At 37.3% G+C, this 18,781-nt stretch overlaps 1 protein-coding gene across 5 annotated transcripts in view; it reads right to left on the bottom strand.

Annotated features, from left to right (window-relative positions):
• Positions 1–18,781, bottom strand: part of LOC124619393 — a 224,121-nt gene that overhangs the window by 49,056 nt on the left and 156,284 nt on the right. For all 5 annotated transcript variants that reach the window (XM_047145744.1, XM_047145741.1, XM_047145743.1 and 2 more), the window contains 2 exons: positions 12,767–12,817; positions 12,471–12,536 (listed from right to left, as the gene is read on the bottom strand). In XM_047145744.1, coding sequence (XP_047001700.1) covers positions 12,471–12,536; positions 12,767–12,817 — 117 coding nt within the window. The remainder of the gene's footprint in view (positions 1–12,470; positions 12,537–12,766; positions 12,818–18,781) is intronic.

The following is an 18,781-nucleotide window of genomic DNA, read 5'->3' as shown; positions in this document are numbered from 1 at the left end:
AGAAAAGGGATGGTCTAATCTTTGGTTAGCAAAATTCATGTAAGGAATTACCTGTACCATATTAGGAATGTACCACGTACCATTTCTTTTATGTAGAGCTGTGAGGAAAGGGGCATTTGCATCGAAAAGATTAAAAAAGTATTCACACAGTATCAGCCCGTAAGATAAGATGAGAGCGCAGTTCTCACAGAAGTATAAAGCTGTAATGTGACAGTTAGTCATGCTCGTGCAGTGTTCTCCAAAGCAGTCAAAGTTTAATAGACTTAATTGATATCAAATGCTTTCTGTGAAAACTACTTAATACAGATGGTTCAAAGACCCACATAAGAGATTACACATCCTTGAGAATGTCTGCATTGAAACTAGTATCAGTGACCATGATACAGTTGTAGCAAAAATATTACTAACCCAAAAAGAGCAGCTAAAACACATATATAGATTTACATCTTCTGTAAACTAGATAAAGAGTCAGTAGTGTCAAATCTCAAATAATAACTTGAAACCTTTCTCTCTTGATATTAGCATGTACAGAAATAGAAGTTGATGTTTAGAGAAATAGATGACCAAGTACTAGATAAATACATATATGTAGTAGAACAGTTGGTGGTAGGAGGGAACATCCATGGTATACAGCAACTTAAAAGAAACGTCTACAGAAACAGTGACTACTGTGAAATGGGTATAAAACCAATCCTAGAGAGATCCTGAAGGACATGCATTTTCTGTCAAAAGAGCAGTGCATGAAGCAGAAAGCAGAAACACAGAACTCCATTTTCAAATATTTCTCTACAAAGGAAGATAAAGAAGTGTTCCCAAAGCTTAATTCTTGTAGCTCTGCGAAGATGGCTGATGAAGATGTTCGGTGCAGCTAGAATTATGACTGTCTGACTTTGAAAAGTGTGTATTTATTATGCTGAGTGGTAATGATAAAAGTATCACTCTCAAGGTCTGTGAAATGTAAAAGCTTTATTTATCAGAAGAAGCACACTCAAATATATAACAGCTCCAAAAAATGAACACAGGAGACATTACGCATGAAAGTAGAATCATCCCTGAATGTTAAACATTAGCTTGTAACAGGGAAATGCTGTAACTACGAACACATTACAATTCAAGAAGTACAGCATGCAAAAGCTCAAAGAATAAACTGTCATTGATGCTGCTGCATAGTGTTGATGGCTGGTGTATAATTGAATCTGACTGCTGCAGCAACGTAGTCTTAAGGTGTACGCATCTGTAGAACTCTGTGAGCTAGGGGAATAAGTCAGACTAGTAAGCAAGTATTGTTGACCATTAGAAAGAGGTAATGGTCCTACAACATCAATATGCATGTGCATGAAATGTAAAATTTTATCAGGCAAATCACCAACTGGTGCCTGCACATGATGTCACACTTCACTACAGTGACATTGCAGACATGTTCAATCAGTATTTTTTCCCATGCCAAACAAAATGGGAGATGAGATGTTGGATGGACTGCAGGGTGTCACAAGTTGTGTAGGCTGTCAAAGGCTAGTCTATGAAATGCAGGTGGTAGGAAAGGATGAGATCTTCCATGAGAGACATTGCAATACAGCTTGACATCTTCACCAGGAACACTGATAAGCTGTAACTGTAATGCACATGTAGCACTTTTTAGGAAACTGTGGACCTTCTTGTCATTTTGTTATGCATTGATGAGTTCTGTGAAATCAACAGGGCCTGACACACTGTTGATACATGAGATGCAATAAGCAACCACACTGTCAATTCCAGAAATGTACTTAATGTCAGTGGTAAACTGAGCTTTAAATTCTTGATGGTTATACTGATGAGGTTATTTTGGTTTATTTTGGTTTAGCCATAAAGCATTTGTCATTTAATAAGTATTGGATCACTGTGCAAGGCAAAGGTGCAATGGAAACATGCCCATGCCAGAGAGAAAGATGCACAAAGGGAAAAATGAATATGTATCTGTATTTTAATGTTTTGTTAACCCAATATACATTTTTTGCTCTTCAACTATCTGTCTGTTCCATCCATGCTCCTGGCCAGACAAGTTGTGTGTGTATTGTACACTAAGTATATTTGTGCAAACGTTTTTTTATAATATATCTTCTGGAAACAGAGACAGTTTTTTTTTTTTTTTTAATTTCTAGATTATTCATACTGGAAATGATACCTGGATGCATACCAGCCTGCAGTCTTTGAGTATAACAGTGACATCACTGATGATTGTATTGTACTGCATTCTTTACTATGGTGATGGACAACATTTCCCTTTCTTCAGAAAAGAAGTGGTAAATTACATTCTGTTCAAGTAGAACTAACATACCAATCAATTTAGACTGTTTCATAGGTAGTCATAGTGAGATACTGTGGAGGTGCAAACTTAGACATGTGAATTGCTGCTGCTGAAAGCATCCGCCAACCAAACATCTCAAAATAATCCACATTATTCACACCTCCCTTATGTCATCAGTACTTAAATGACCAGTATAACTAGTGACCATAAAAAGGATGTCATTAAAATATATAAAATATGTTATAAAATTTTCCATTGTATTTATTATATTTTGTTTCCTTTGTTGCATGAAATGAGTAATATTTCCAAGAGAAAGAGAGGAAGGATCACGAAAGAGGGATATTCATGTATAGAGAATAAAAGTATATGGAAACTACCTGAAAAACAAATTATGAAAACCATGAAGAATGTTGCAAAATTCTAACTTATAGCTTACCTGGCTGCACTTTTTTCTAACAGTAGTAGTAGTATCTCTGCTCTCTCATTCTATGAACTGGAGCACTTTAAATTTTAGTAAAATAATGTATTTATTAAACATCATTTTTTGGCTGAGAATTTTGAGTGAGGGTAAATGCAACATCAATGAGTTCCACATCACAGGAATATTTAGAAAATTTTCTCGAAGTAATTAGGAAAGGAATATTCATTCTAAAATTTTGCAATTAGTAATTTACAATGCACAATACATGGAGCAGATGATGGTGATCTCATCGTACAGAGATATTAATATCAGTGGCAATGAGGAACAGCTGAAACAGCTAAAACTGTACAAGGCCCAGGGCTCAACATGATCCCTGTCAGATTCCAAACAAAATTTGCAATTGCATTAACTTCTCTGTGAACCATAATATATCACAGATCACTCAAACAAAAAAGTGCACCCAGTGGTTGGAAAAAAGCAAAGGATACACTTGTCTATTCAAAGGTTAGCAGCAGAAGTCATTCACAAACCCACCATTTAATATCATTGTCATACATCTGTTGCAGAATCTTAGAAAATAATCTAAGCTCAAAATTAATGAGGTACCTGGAAGAGGATGCATCCTCCTTGACAACCAGTATGAATGCCAAAAACATGAGTTATGTGAAAACAGCTACTAGTAATAAGATCTTCTTGGTCCTCTTAAAACTTTTCACTGGAAAATTATTCCTGTACTGTCCTGTGCTATGTTTAGAACATCAGACATCTAAGTTGGACTTGTGATATGTGACCTACAAGGGGTAATTTTGTGACAACTACTCCACAAAACTAGTATTTTAGAGCAGTTCCCAAATTAAAAGCATTTGAGGTTCTTTATTCAATTATTAAAAAGTTTATGAGCCAGATGTATGATTTAATGAATTAATGAGATTAAAAAACTGAAAGGAATTGAAATAGTTTAGGCATTCAACATGATTTGTTAATGTCACTATGAGCAACTACAGTTTTTTTTAAAAGAAATAACTTAACACTAAGATTCAAGGCATTGAAAAAGGAAGTATTTTAATTTTAAAATCAGCAAATTTAACTATAAGCAATTGGAAGTAACATAATTATCACAACAAATAATATTTTCTATACCCTAATATTAAAAAAATGTACTTGTTTATTTGACTTTTGAATTTTCTGCTAAAATGCTCTCACACCCAAACCTACAGAAGTCAGGCACTCAGATTAGTACTACAAGTTATACATCAATAGAGTATCAACCCAAAAACCAATTTAGTTTGTTCTATGTGCTGTCATCCAGTAGAACATGCACAAACGGTAATTAAAAGTAACACCAGAATGACAGAGGACAGGAAAACCATATCTGTGAATGATTGTATTGTGAAAGCCATGGGGGGAGTTGGTAGAGTGAAATATCATTGTACCAAGGGTTCTGGCTTCAAATCCTACTTAAGGCAATTTTTTTAACTGTTTATGCATGTAACTGTTATAAGGGGAAACATTTTCCTGAATGCAAAAGGACTTTTTGGAGTTTGTAACAATGTTCTTTTGGCAGTCTGCTTTCACTTCATTAGATGAAATTAGCAAGCTGCACATTTGTATATATAGTTCTGGTGTTCTGTCAGACATGAGTGACAGAACAGACACCACTCATGATGAAGCAGCTAATGTATTTGTAGTTTAACAGAATAAACATCAACAATCAGAACAGCAGAATGAAATAACAATTGTATCACACTTGCAGAAGTATTATTAGTCCCATATAAAGCCGTCCCATATAACACTTTCACACATAATACAGCAAAAAAAATTGTCGTCGTTCAGTTTCAACCCAGTACCCCACACATGACGATCTAACTCTACACAAACTCCCCCAGGTAAGCTATGTGGACAAATTAATCACCATTATGATTTTCCTGTACTCCACAGTTCTGGTGTTACTTTTCATTGAAGTTTATGGCCATTCTGCTGGGTAACAGCACATAGTTCAAACTAAATTGGAGTTTTGGTTGATCTCTATCAAGATTCAATGTTTAGTACCAATCTGAGTGTCTGGCATCTGGTGGTTTGTGTGCCAGTGGTTGTATGACCTTGCTGTGATGTTGTGAATCAGTAAACTATGTGCTACAAGCTACAGATCATAAGACATCTCATGTGTTTCCTGCATATCTTAATGAATGAAGTTATCTGAAAAACTATTATTCAGCTTCAAGAGTTCCAGAACCCATAGCTGGTAACAAGAAGTAAAGTATGGAAGAAACTCTTTCAACTGAGGTGTGACACATTTGGCTGGGAATTTGAGAGGAAGGATTCAAGAGCTGAATCCCAAGATCATTCATATCAGCTGTAATCTGAAAAATTTAGCTGAATAACCCCATATGAAAGAATTACGTCTCTGTCTTTTATATTTATAAGAGTACCCACACCACATTATTGCAAAAAATACCTCTTTATATGAAATTCTTGTGGTGTGGGCCCCTTTGTTATTCAGGCACTAGGTTAGTCCTAGATAATCCTATGCCCAAATGCAGCCCTGGTACCGTCAGACTGCTTCTGAACTCCTAGAGTTATCTGTGCACTTTTGTTCACTGCCTCTAAAGAATTGAAGCTACTGAAGATAGCTAGGCTGAAGCCATTGTTCCTACTTAAAATGGAAGATAGAAGTGGGTGAGTTCAGTGTTCACTTGGTGGTAAGGTTATTAGGGGACATTTACAAACTCAAAATGGGAAATGACAGGGAAGGAAACTGATAATATCATTTCAAACAAATGTGCCAGAATTTGTGTAAGTAATTTGCTAAAACCATAGAGAACCTAAATCTGGATGTACAGCTGTGTATCTGAACCACTTTGAGCTCAAGTGAGGGTACAGTATTTTAAGTACTGTGCTATCTTGATCACTTGTCAAATGACAGATATTTCTTAGTACTTGAAAAGCTCTTCTGCTTTCACCATACTTTTTACTTCAGTCCCTTTGAGTTTTTCTTTATTCTTTACAAACTTCAACCACTAAAGGTCTTGCATTCTTCTTAGCAAAGTGATGTTAACAAGTTTTGACAAGATTTTTTTTACTTTCTACAGATATAAGTAGTGAAACTGAACTTCCAACAGGGATGTCTTCTTATAGTGATAGTGTATTTACATTTGCATGTCAGTATATATACTGATTAATGATAACTAAAATAACTAAATGGAATCTTTCAAGATAATTAGTTACATTTACAGCCATGATATAAGACTAAACATAAATGTTATAAAAACTGATGTGCTGTAGATTTGGAAATTAAAGTTTTAACAAAATAAAAATTTAAATTAATAATCAAAAGGAAGAAGCAGGGTGTCCTCAGACTATCAGTAATCCATAGGTGGTATCAAGGAATGGTGGTAAAGTGATACAAAAAATACAGTCACTCCAGGTAAACAAAAAGAAGTGCTTGAGGCTAAAAAATGATTCAGAAACTTCAGTGACTAAAGAGAGTGCAAATTTCCATGTCAGTTTTGTGTGTGATATGAGGGCAACTGACAGATGATTTCTACTTGGTGTTTGCAAGTCAATACCTAGGTGCAGTAAAATGCTATTAATTCTACTCAAGATGGTGATTTCCATTAAAACCAAGTCTTTCTATGAGCTTCTACAATGTCACACACAGGAATACACCTACAAAGTGAAGTTCAATAACTTTTAAAAGGTTTTGCCACTTATTTCAATGCTATCACATTAACACTCTAAGCGCCAAGCCCGTAAAATTTACGGGCCTGGGATCGCGCGAAAATCACCAAGCCCGTAAAATTTACGGGCCGCTACATTTAATTTCATTCAAAACACTGCAACGTTATTTCTACGGGTTTGGCCAGCGCTATACGTTTTTCAGATGTTTATTAACAAAATGCGTCCATAGATGTCACGGCAGCGCTGTAATTCATGTTAAAACTTATCTTTGCGTTCTCAGTCTGTATATCATTCAGTTGTTTGTCATCATGTTTCGGCGCGGTTTATCAGACGCAGAAATTGCGGATTTGATCAATCATAGCGACACTCTGGATAATGTAGAGAGTGATTCAGACGATTCTGAATGCAATGGTGTGTTTGAAGGTACGTATTTCCGAATTTTCCACGTAATTGTGCAGTACGCACATATCTGTTGAACATGTGTAAACGATGTATGTAGTTACACATAATGTGATATTCTTTTTAGAAGACGAGATTGATGACAGTTTGTCTTCAGATGAAGACGAGAATGATGTTGAAGGTGTTGCTTCAAATCCAGCAGCTGTGCCGTATCCGAAAGACAGTGAGTGGACTGCAGTTGACACCTACCGACCTCTGCCTGTCAACACGACACCCAGGCAGATACTAGTGGATATTGATGAGTCGAGTTCTGTACTGGATTGCAGTAAAGTGTTCCTTACTGACAGTGACGTAAATGAACTCAAGAGACAGACAAATTTGTATGCATCACAGACAATACAGAAGAAAAGAAGAGGAAATAATCTGAAGCCCCATTCAGTTTTGAGTTCGTGGAAGCCAGTGACTATAAGTGAGATGAGGCGTTTCTTGGGTATTATTTTCCACATGTGTGTTTCGAAAAAGCCAAAAATTGCGGACCATTGGAGCACTAATCCTGTTCTTAGTTGTAACTTTTGTCCCCATGTCATGAGCCGTTTGCGTTTCACTCAGATACTGTCATGCTTGCATCTTGTTGACAATTCAAATCAGAAAAAACCAGGCGAAGATGGATTTCATCCACTTTACAAAGTTTTGCCATATTATAATAATTTGAAGGAGCGATGTATCCAGGCATATCGTCCCTCAGAAAAAGTGACAATTGATGAAGGAATTTGCCCATTTCGAGGTCGTGTGAGTTTCCGTGTTTACATGCAAAATAAGCCTCATAAGTATGGACTGAAAGTATATGCTGTTGCTGAAGCCAGTAGTGGCTATGTTGTAAATTTTGAAGTTTATGCTGGTAAGCATATTGTTGACAATTCTTCGTCTGCGGTTATTTTGCGATTGTTGTCTGACAGCAGCTTGCTGAACAAAGGCCACACTGTGTATTTAGATCGATTTTATTCCAGTCCAGAGCTATTTCAGCAACTGGCAGAGAAAGGCACTGGAGCTGTTGGTACTGTGAACAAATCCAGGAAAGGATTGCCTAAAGATTTAGTATCTGCTAAGCTGAAAAAGGGCGAAATGTCTTTTCGGCGTAAAGATAATGTATTGGCAATGAAGTGGAAAGATAAGAGAGATGTGTATACATTGTCTACAAGGCATCAAGCAACATTTGGTACGCATACTAAGAGAAATGGGTCTGTAGTATTGAAACCACTTCAGGTACTTGATTACAACCTCAATAAAATTGGAGTGGATATTGGAGACCAACGCCTGCAGTACAATCCGTTCCAGCACAGAACTGTGAAATGGTGGCGAAAATTATATTTCCATTTGCTGCTTATGGGAGTATCAAATGCATTTTGGCTGTACAATGCAGTGCACAGGAAGAAAATTACAATAACAGACTTTATAACAGTGCTTGCAGTTCAGCTTGTTGAAGACGACACACTTGAATTCATTCCAAGAAATGAAGGAACTGTAGGTCGGCTAACAAAGAGACATTTTTTGCAGCACATACCTGCAACTACTAAGAAGTATGCTGCTCGTGTGTGTCACGTGTGCAGTTCCAGGAGCAAGAAACAGAGTGGCAAGGCTTCTCGCAAAGAGACACGATACGAATGTGAACAGTGTGGCGTTGCACTCTGCCTGGAACCTTGCTTTAAAATTTTCCACACTAAAAAACAATATGATTCTGTGTGAAATTTATATGTAATACTGTATACTATCAGAAACATGTAATGTAGTGCCACAATTTTGGTTAAAAATAAATCACAATTGTATTCCCTTATTCGTATGACTTTTTCTAAATTCTTAAAACATCTAAGTGATTTCTATAACTGTACCTTAAAGCTGTGCATTGTAAAGTAGTTTCTTTCACTCAGAATTAAAGTAGAAATGTGCAGCTTCAAGATGGTACCAAATTTGCCACAATCCAAACAGTAGATTTGATGCAGTAATTTTTTTAATATTGGTAAAATTGCCCGGTTTCTAGGGACGGGTGCATAAAATAGGCCTGGTACAGAGAGTGTTAATGGATTCACTGCCTTCCTGTATCTGTAAGTGATGCCTTTATTCTATATACATGTTTATTTTATTCTGTCTATGATTCTTATTTATATACTGTTGCAATCTTCCCACCTGTCCTCAATTTCTATTAGTATCTTGATCATAATCACATTGATTAAATGAGAGGCCAAAGTTAATTATGTCTGCAAGTATGAGAGGAAGCTGAAGTCATGGTCAGGACGGAAAGCTATATTGCAGGTGCCCATTTTAGTAAGAACTAAAGGGGATCCAGTACAAACTCAACAGGGACAACCCAATCAATGAAGATAACTGCAGGACAAAAAGGAAGCTGCCACTGTCAGTTGGGAACAAATCGGTACTGAGGGCTGTTACTCATCACAAGGCACACTGTAGAATATTGAAGAAAGCAAATTCTTTATGAGAAGAGCATAACCACATCAGAAACAAAATAAATGCAATGTGAAATACAGTGAAAGAGAATACTGTTAGAATCGGAGAAAACTGTTGGAATCAGAGATGAGGATTTATAGATAGGTTTAAGAGTAAATGATACACTGGTATCAGATGTGTGTAATGTGGTAAAGCTCTTCAACAACCACTGTATATCAGTTACTAGTAAGATGGGATTATCAGTTTGAGCAAATGCTGCACTGGAATATCAGAGGCTAATCATTCCAAGTAACAACAGTAGCATTAATGTGATCCTAGCTACACTATAAAAAGTAATTTCTACAACAAAAAAAAAAAAAAAAAAAAAAAAAAAAAAAAAAAAAAAAAAAATAAAATAAAAGAAAAAATCAAAAGTAAAAAATAAAAAATATGGGCATTAGTATAGAATACTGTCAAACGTAATTAAAGAGAGTTACTCTGAGTTTAGCAATATTTTAAATTATTTTTACAATAAGCTATTTGTCACTGGTAGCCCTTATGGCTGGTAGTAAAATTATAAATTTAAGTTTCTGCTCAAAGAAGGACATAAAGAAATGTCATCAGGCTTTCATCCCATTTCTCTTTTGTCAGCCTTCTAAACAAATTTTGAAAAGATAACATATGTGCAGCTTCTTAGCAACAAGATACAAACAGCATATTGTCAAAGACACAATTGGGATTGTTCAGGGGTTCCCATACCAAGAAGGCTACTTACAGTGAAAATGTAAGCAATTATGCATCACATTTTGGGCTACTACTATATTCTGTGATTATTCAATGATATTTGATTGCGCAAATTAATAATGTGAACAAGAACAACACACAAAGCCATAAAAATCACTTAGTGTAATCTACAAATACACCCATTATTAAGGAAGATATATTATCAATAAGCCACAAGAATCCATAAAAAATTTTCTACTAATAATTCGTGTTACAGCTAACGGCTGAATATATTTAAAAAATATATCACATAATGTAAGTTTTGTGTAATAACTGAGTTCTATGCCCTTCAACACAGAAATGTGAGATGCATATATTAGCTGTTGTTGTTGTTGTGGTCTTCAGTCCTGAGACTGGTTTGATGCAGCTCTCCATGCTACTCTATCCTGTGCAAGCTTCTTCATCTCCCAGTACCTACTGCAACCTTCATCCCTCTGAATCTGCTTAGTGTATTTATCTCTTGGTCTCCCTCTACGATTTTTACCCTCCACGCTGCCCTCCAATGCTAAATTTGTGATCCCTTGATGCCTCAAAACATGTCCTACCAACCGATCCCTTCTTCTAGTCAAGTTGTGCCACAAACTTCTCTTCTCCCCAATCCTATTCAATACCTCCTCATTAGTTACGTGATCTACCCACCTTATCTTCAGCATTCTTCTGTAGCACCACATTTCGAAAGCTTCTATTCTCTTCTTGTCCAAACTAGTTATCGTCCATGTTTCACTTCCATACATGGCTACACTCCATACAAATACTTTCAGAAACGACTTCCTGACACTTAAATCTATACTCGACGTTAACAAATTTCTCTTCTTCAGAAACGATTTCCTTGCCATTGCCAGTCTACATTTTATATCCTCTCTACTTCGACCATCAGTTATTTTACTCCCTAAATAGCAAAACTCCTTTACTACTTTAAGTGTCTCATTTCCTAATCTAATTCCCTCAGCATCACCCGATTTAATTTGACTACATTCCATTATCCTCATTTTGCTTTTGTTGATGTTCATCTTATATCCTCCTTTCAAGACACTGTCCATTCCGTTCAACTGCTCTTCCAAGTCCTTTGCTGTCTCTGACAGAATTACAATGTCATCAGCGAACCTTAAAGTTTTTACTTCTTCTCCATGAATTTTAATACCTACTCCGAATTTTTCTTTTGTTTCCTTTACTGCTTGCTCAATATACAGATTGGATAACATCGGGGAGAGGCTACAACCCTGTCTCACTCCTTTCCCAACCACTGCTTCCCTTTCATGCCCCTTGACTCTTATAACTGCCTTCTGGTTTCTGTACAAATTGTAAATTGCCTTTTGCTCCCTGTATTTTACCCCTGCCACCTTCAGAATTTGAAAGAGAGTATTCCAGTTAACATTGTGAAAAGCTTTCTCTAAGTCTACAAATGCTAGAAACGTAGGTTTGCCTTTTCTTAATCTTTCTTCTAAGATAAGTCGTAAGGTTAGTATTGCCTCACGTGTTCCAACATTTGTACGGAATCCAAACTGATCTTCCCCGAGGTCTGCTTCTACCAGTTTTTCCATTCGTCTGTAAATATATTAGCTGTGAAAATGATTTTCTTGTGACTATGCTTGGCTGCAATTAGAATTATCTTATGTACTTCAGTATGCATACATTTACATACTTATGCTAAGTGTTGTTAAGGCTGTTGTAGGGTGGGACAGATGAAGTGAACAAGGAAGTAGTGAGGGGACGGGAGGAACACATGGAAGGAAACAGTGAGAATAAAGAGACAAAGAGGTAGCAATGGAAAGGGACAAAAATCCAGTGCTAATGAAGCCTTGTTCTGGTGCCCATAAAATACAAATGTTAGAAATGTACTTTTGTAAAATAATTATTAACATCTTCATTGTAATTCTTTTACTAAGTTCCAATTACTTGTATTGCACTGTGATCTGGACACTGGACCTCTTTGCACTGACCTTCATTACAGTATCTCAATCACTCAACACCTGAGTGCACTGAGACTGAGAAGAAAGTAGCTCTTGCAATAAAGATAGCAACCAAAGATGAGGAAGGATGTGTGTGCTATGTTTCAATGAATTGTACGATCTCTCTCTCTGTGTGTGTGTGTGTGTGTGTGTGTGTGTGTATTATTATTATTATCATTTTACAAATTTGAGGGAGAGGAGGGCATATTTTATACAAAACTGGAATACCAGCCATTCCTGTCTAAATATTTCCACTGAGCAATGTGAACATTTAACAAACAAATATGAGGAAAGGCAAGGAAAAAAATCTGTAGCTCAATATGGGTGGCATGAGATCATCTGCAAGCATTTACGTCTATATACATTCAAAATAAAATAAAGTAGAAAAACTATATTCAAAATTAGTAATGAGAGAGACAGAGACAGAAAGAGAGAGAGAGATATATATATATATAAAGAGAGAGAGCAAGAAAGCATGAATTCACAAGGTTATTAAAAGCAAAATATTTTGTAGTACCTGTGTTTGTGTCATCCGTTTCTCCATCAGTAATCTCTTCTGGTTTTTCTCGGTTCAGCATGTAATCTGGAAATGTAATATCTTTTGGCTGACAAACATAAATAAATGTTTGTGCAACAACAACTATAGTCACAAAGCAGTTCATAATGTACATTATTTTTCTTTTCATACAAAATAAATCTAACTACTCTGGATTTTACATTCATCATTTCAATTCTACATAGGTATTGATTACAATGAATTTTTTCTATAAATTGAAAATAACAGTTGAGACCATTAATCTAATCAAAACTTACGTTTAAAAACATGATCACTTGCCCTCTTCTCAATTTCAGTGAATGGTTGCTCTGAAATTAAAAAGATTGGCTCTGATTTATAATTTTTCATGAAAGATTTTATTTGCAATATGTAAAACTAAAAGAACTGGATCACTGTTTGATTTGCAGAAAGTGAAGCATGGAACACTGAATGCAAAACATCATAATTTAGTAAATATGAGTATGTCTCTGAAACATTATGTAATGCAAATACCATTTTCCAATAAAAATGAACTATTGTATTGATTAGCATTTGAAAACAGAACAACATACATGGAAAGTCAGTTGATAACACAATAAATTCTTCTCTTTAAAAATAAATACTCAGAAATAGAATATCGAACTCTGTAAAGGTAAATGGTAATGCTGTAATACTGTTGAATCAAATGAGGAGGAAGACCATTAACAACTTTATTTTGAAGAGCAGAAAGACATATATGATGGTAGAATGAAAAGTAATGCCTCCACCTTCATTAATTGGCTTTGGATAAGAATATTTTAATAAATCAAATGCAGAAATAATCCTTAGAATGTGATCATTAATTACCTGTTTTCACTTTCCACGTAATCACCAGTCAGTTGGATACATTACTGCCCACAATTAACAAGTTTTCTGAAGCCATCACACAAGAAGTCTACACTCTGTTTCTGCAACCATTGTCTCACAGTACTCTCAGTGTCCATCAGAAGCATAATAATGTCCCTGCAGATCGTCTTTCATTATCAGGAATAGATTGCAGTCAGACGATGCTAAATCTGGACTGTATAGAGGATGCTGTATGGTAGTGAGATTCAGTCTCTGAAGTTCTGCTGCGGTGGCGCATGAAATGTATGGTTTGGAATTGTCAAGCTGCAGGAAAACATTTCCCTTTTCCTATCGGATCCTTGATAGCTGTCATTTCAGATTTTGCAGTGATGTGATGTAACACTCTGAATTTATTATTGTTCCATGATCAGGGAAATCAACATGAATAACACCATCTGCAACCCAGAACACTGTGGGCATGATTTTTCCAGCTGAGGGATGCATCTTGAATTTCTTTTTCTGGGGTGAGTCTTGGTGTCGATATTCCTAGACTGACGTTTCGTCTCCTGATCATAATGGTGTACCCACATTTCATCTCATGTCACAATTGAATGGAGAAAGGTGTCACCTTTATTCCCATAATGTGAGAGAAGTTCTTGCAAATTTCAGGTCTGTGCGCTTTCATTTCAGGAGCCATCATCCAGGGTACCCATCATGCACAGATCTTCCAATAGCCAAGCAAAGCAATAATTTGACCCACATGTTCTTGTGAAATGCTGATTGTGCTTGAAATTTCTCTCTGAGTGATATGGCGATTGTCGTGAATCAATCTGTCAACATTTTGCTTGTGAAACTCCATGGTTGCTGTCACAGAATGTCCAAATCTTTGTTTGTCACACAGGTCAGATGTTCCCACCTCAACATCTTTAAACTCACTTGCCCAACAACGCACAGTACTCACATCAACACAATCACATAAACAGCTTTCATTCTCTGACGAATTTTCTTTAGGATGACACCTTCTGCTGTTAAGAATTCAATGACCTCACATTGCTTAAATCGCATTGACTGACCATCTGCGAAGGATTCCATACTTTACACTGTGACAACACAACCATTCAATGCTAAGGCTTCCCACCAGCTGGAGCTGTAGAGAAGAGTCTTACCACATACCAGTGCTGCCAACTGTTGAAGATTTATGAAGGTGGAGGCATTACTTTTCAGTCAACCCTCATAAAACTTTTAATAAAACAATGGTAATGGAAAAAATGGAGAAAATGAGAACAAAGAACATTCTATGTGGTAACATGAATCAGAAACTACCAACAAAAATATACTGTGAGAAGGTTGGTAGTCAATGAGTCAGAACAAGCAGATAGGAAAAATGGGAGAAAAATTAATGATAAAAAGAAAAAAATAATAAAAGATAGAGAGGGCAAAGAAGAGATAATACAAAAAGTAGACAATGCCTCTGTTTTCTATTTTGCTTTAGCTGACATTACACAATTTTTTATTTTCTTTTTTTCCTTTTTTTTTTAAATACAAATCCTCTTGGTTGGACTATAGCTTCATACAACACTGCAGGCACAAAATTATTACAATATGCAGTAAATAAACATGAGACTGCATGACAAGAGATGTGAAGAGCTTGAATTAATGCTATTTAGTGATGAGCATGAGCTAAACACAAAGTGTATACTTCTCATTGTATAATCTCTGAGATACATCTGAGGTAACTGTGCAGCATAGTGACAAGCATAAGCCAAACACAAAATGTATAATCTCTGACACGCATTTATTCTTTGCTTTTTGTAAGTATTCTATTGTTGCTCGTATTTAGTCGCTTGGACTGAAAAATGTCAAGTCATAGTTACAGTATTTTATGTTGTGAAGAAAGTAAATGTTTTAAATCTACAACATTTTGGTGATCCCAATGTGATATCCAGTGTTACCATACTGCATCATGTGCTACATAAGGAACATCTGCATCAACCATGCCATGCATCTTCTACGTATTTCACCATCATAAGTTTGGAATGCAACCATCAACTGTTGACCAGCCTACAGGCACATTTATCCATCATGTTATGGTTAAGCCACTATCATTCTGGCAACAGAACTTGGTTTTATGGTTCTTGCATCTAGAGATTCAGTTTGTGCTAGCTCACATAACTGCTGATGGCACAAAATACAGCTACATTGTCACTGCTTTAAATGATGACATGGCTACAGAGGTGCTGGACATTCTAGCATCATTGTTACATGACCATCATGAATGCCTTCCTCATCTGCCCATCACAATCAGAAACAAAACAGCTAGAGAAGTTACTCTGCACTGAAGAACTTAGCGTTTGCATTCCTTTGCAGTTACTGCACTACCTGTAGACTCTAGTGAGTAAAGCCATTAACAAGAACATTTTATAGAATATCTTACTGACCCATCTTCCACTTAATGCACAGAAGATACTGACAGCATGCACCAGCAATCTGGCCACATTCACACAAACTTATTGCACAAATTGCTAACCTGCAGACACAGTGTTTCAGTCACCAGTCCCATCATCACTGCACATCAAGGAAGTGCTGATGCTCTCATCTCACCATGAGAGTCTGTTGGTACCATAGATGGTTTAGTTCAGAGGTAAGGAAATGCAGTCCCCTGTGTGAGATGGGAAATGAATCACGAAGTCACTAATTATGGTGATTGGCTCCTCAGATGACAATTGTCAACTGCTCATCTTGAAACATTACATGAAGTTGCAGTTCTTAGTGGGCACAAGTGCTGATGTGTCAGTATATCCATCTGGCCAGCTACTCACTACAACAGTGATGACCTATTCACCACCTATTCACCACTAGTGGTGCCACCTTTCTGGTGTATGGTCATGTCATACTGGTACTATATCTAGGCCTCCTTCATAAGTTCAAGTGGCAGTTTGTTGGGGCAGATGTGGTATACTCTGTTCTCAAGCCACACTTTTTTCCTTTCTATGGACTCTTCCATGACCTCCATCATGGTTCCCTCCTTGACACTACTACAAACTTAGTTAGTCATGGATGTGTATATTTGCAGATGATACCACAGTGCGGACGTTCACACATGATTCTCTGTTTGTATAACTACTGAAGCAGTTCCTGGAAATCACTCAGTAACGCATTCGATGATGTATTACATACTGACCATGTTAGTATCGCCAGTACACACTTGACCTCATCATTTAACAGAGCAGAAAAGTTGTAAGTAGCAAAGCAGGAGTTTCTTCATGCCTGCACAAGGAATTTGCTGCTTATCGAGCAGTAGCTGGGCATCTCCACTCCATGTAGTCCTGATGAAGAATAACAGATAGACCCATGTAGGGATTATAGACAGCCCAACACCAGGACTATCCCTGCTCATTATCTAGTGCTGCACATTGAAGACATTGCTTTCAGTATCCATGGCAGAAGCATTTTCTCCACATTGGACTTGGTACATGCATTCTATCAGATACCTGTTGCTCCAGATGATATAGCTAAAACTGCTGTCTGCACCTCAATCAGACTCTATGAATTTTCCAGAATGCCTCTCGAACTATAAAGTACTGCACACATCTTTTCAATAGTTCATGGACGAAGTCAGGCATGATAACAACCAACACACTTACACCAAGCTTTTAGTTATCTCCATTCAACTGGATCATTTATCAATCTGTCAAAGTGCAATTTGGAGCAGCTGTGGTCCAATTCCTGGGTTATACCATCAATGCCCACAGAATATGGCCACTACAGGATAAGGCTGAGGCCATCACTATCTTCCCACAGACTTCAACAGTTTGAGAGTTGCAACGATTTCTCAGCAACATCAAATTTTACTGCTGATTCATCTGCAGCCACACATTCTTAGATACTCCTTCGAGTGACTTGCTACAAGGGTCACCAAAAGTAAATGATAAACTGCTGTGGACTAGTGAGGCCGAGTTGACATTTGCCAGAATGAAGATCACCATTGCAGGTGCTATTCTGTTAGCACACCCAGTTCTGCAGGTGCCTCTTGCTCTAATGGTCTACACATGTACCTCTATAATTAGTACCATACTGCATCACTGAGAAGATGTACACTGGCAGCCCTTTGAATTTTTCAGCCATAAGTTATCATCATCATAACAGAGCTGGGTAAACCATGATTGTGAATTACATGCAGCATGTGCCACCATTGAGAAGTTCTACCATAGGCTTGAGAGACAACAGTTTACACTGGTCCCAGATGACAAGCCATGATGCACCCTTTCAGTCAGTGACCAGGCACACCATCACCATGCCAACTGTGCCAACTTTATTATGTAGGACAGTTCACCTCCTGCATTATCCATATTGAGGGAGAACTGAATATAACAGTGGATGCTCTCTCTTGGATGGAACTCATCACACATATGATAGCTTTTGAAGCACTTGGTTTGGCACAGTAATCTGACGTTGATCTATATGATTTACTGTCACAACCATCTGGTCTGCATCTCCATCATGTCCAATTACCATCAATAAGTGCATTGTTATACTGTTAGGTTGCTAAGCAAAACCAAGACTCTTTGTGACCAGTAACTTTCATCAGCAGGCAATAGCATAATTACACAACTTAACTCATCCCGGGGTTTGTAGTATGGTGAGTCTAGTGAAGTGTGTGTACATGTGGTCAAAATGAACAAAAACTGTGAGACATTGTGCACAAGTGTGTAACAAGTCAATGTAATAAAATCCATCATCATGCCAAAGAATCCCTTGACACATTTGTCCCACTGAACCAGCGATTCAACTATGTAAATCTGGGCACTGTCCACCCTCTCCCACCATTCAAAGGATGTACATGCTGCCTAACAGTCATTGACTGCTTCACTTGCTGGCCTGAAGTGTTCCCTATGGTTGACACTGGCACAGAAACAGTTGTAACCACATTCTTTTATGGATGGATTGCCTATTTCAGAGTACTGCTACATATTACTATTGACCAAGGTGAACTGTTCACGTCAAACCTATTCAGAGCAATCACCGTACTACTGGGCATGAAGTGTGTTAGGACTGCAGCATACCATCCAGCAGAGAATGGATTAGTAAAATGCATGCACAGACAATTAAAATTACCCCTTCCTTGTCATGACTCGGACTAATGGGCAAAATCACTACCAATCATCTGTTTGGGCCTCTGCACATCAGTCAAGGAAGACCAAAAAGCCATGAATGCAGAGCAGGTCTATGGTCAACCAATTTGGCTGCCCTGCAGGTTCCTCAAAAACATGCCAAACAACCTCGTTGAGGCATCATATTTCAGCCACAGTCTGCATTCACAAATTTGGCAGCTGAGTCCCATTGCCCTGAGGGATGAACAGACTCACCACCTCAATCAAGTCTTTGTCTGACACAACACAGTACACAAGCCACTGCACCCATCATATGAAAGGCCCTATCCAGTTATCAGCAGAGTGCAAGTGATGTTT

The sequence above is a fragment of the Schistocerca americana genome, chromosome 6 (assembly GCF_021461395.2).
Source record: "Schistocerca americana isolate TAMUIC-IGC-003095 chromosome 6, iqSchAmer2.1, whole genome shotgun sequence".
In the NCBI taxonomy this organism is placed as follows: domain Eukaryota; kingdom Metazoa; phylum Arthropoda; class Insecta; order Orthoptera; family Acrididae; genus Schistocerca; species Schistocerca americana.
The sequence above is the reverse complement of the archived record's forward strand: the minus strand, read 5'-3'. Positions and strand labels throughout refer to the sequence as shown.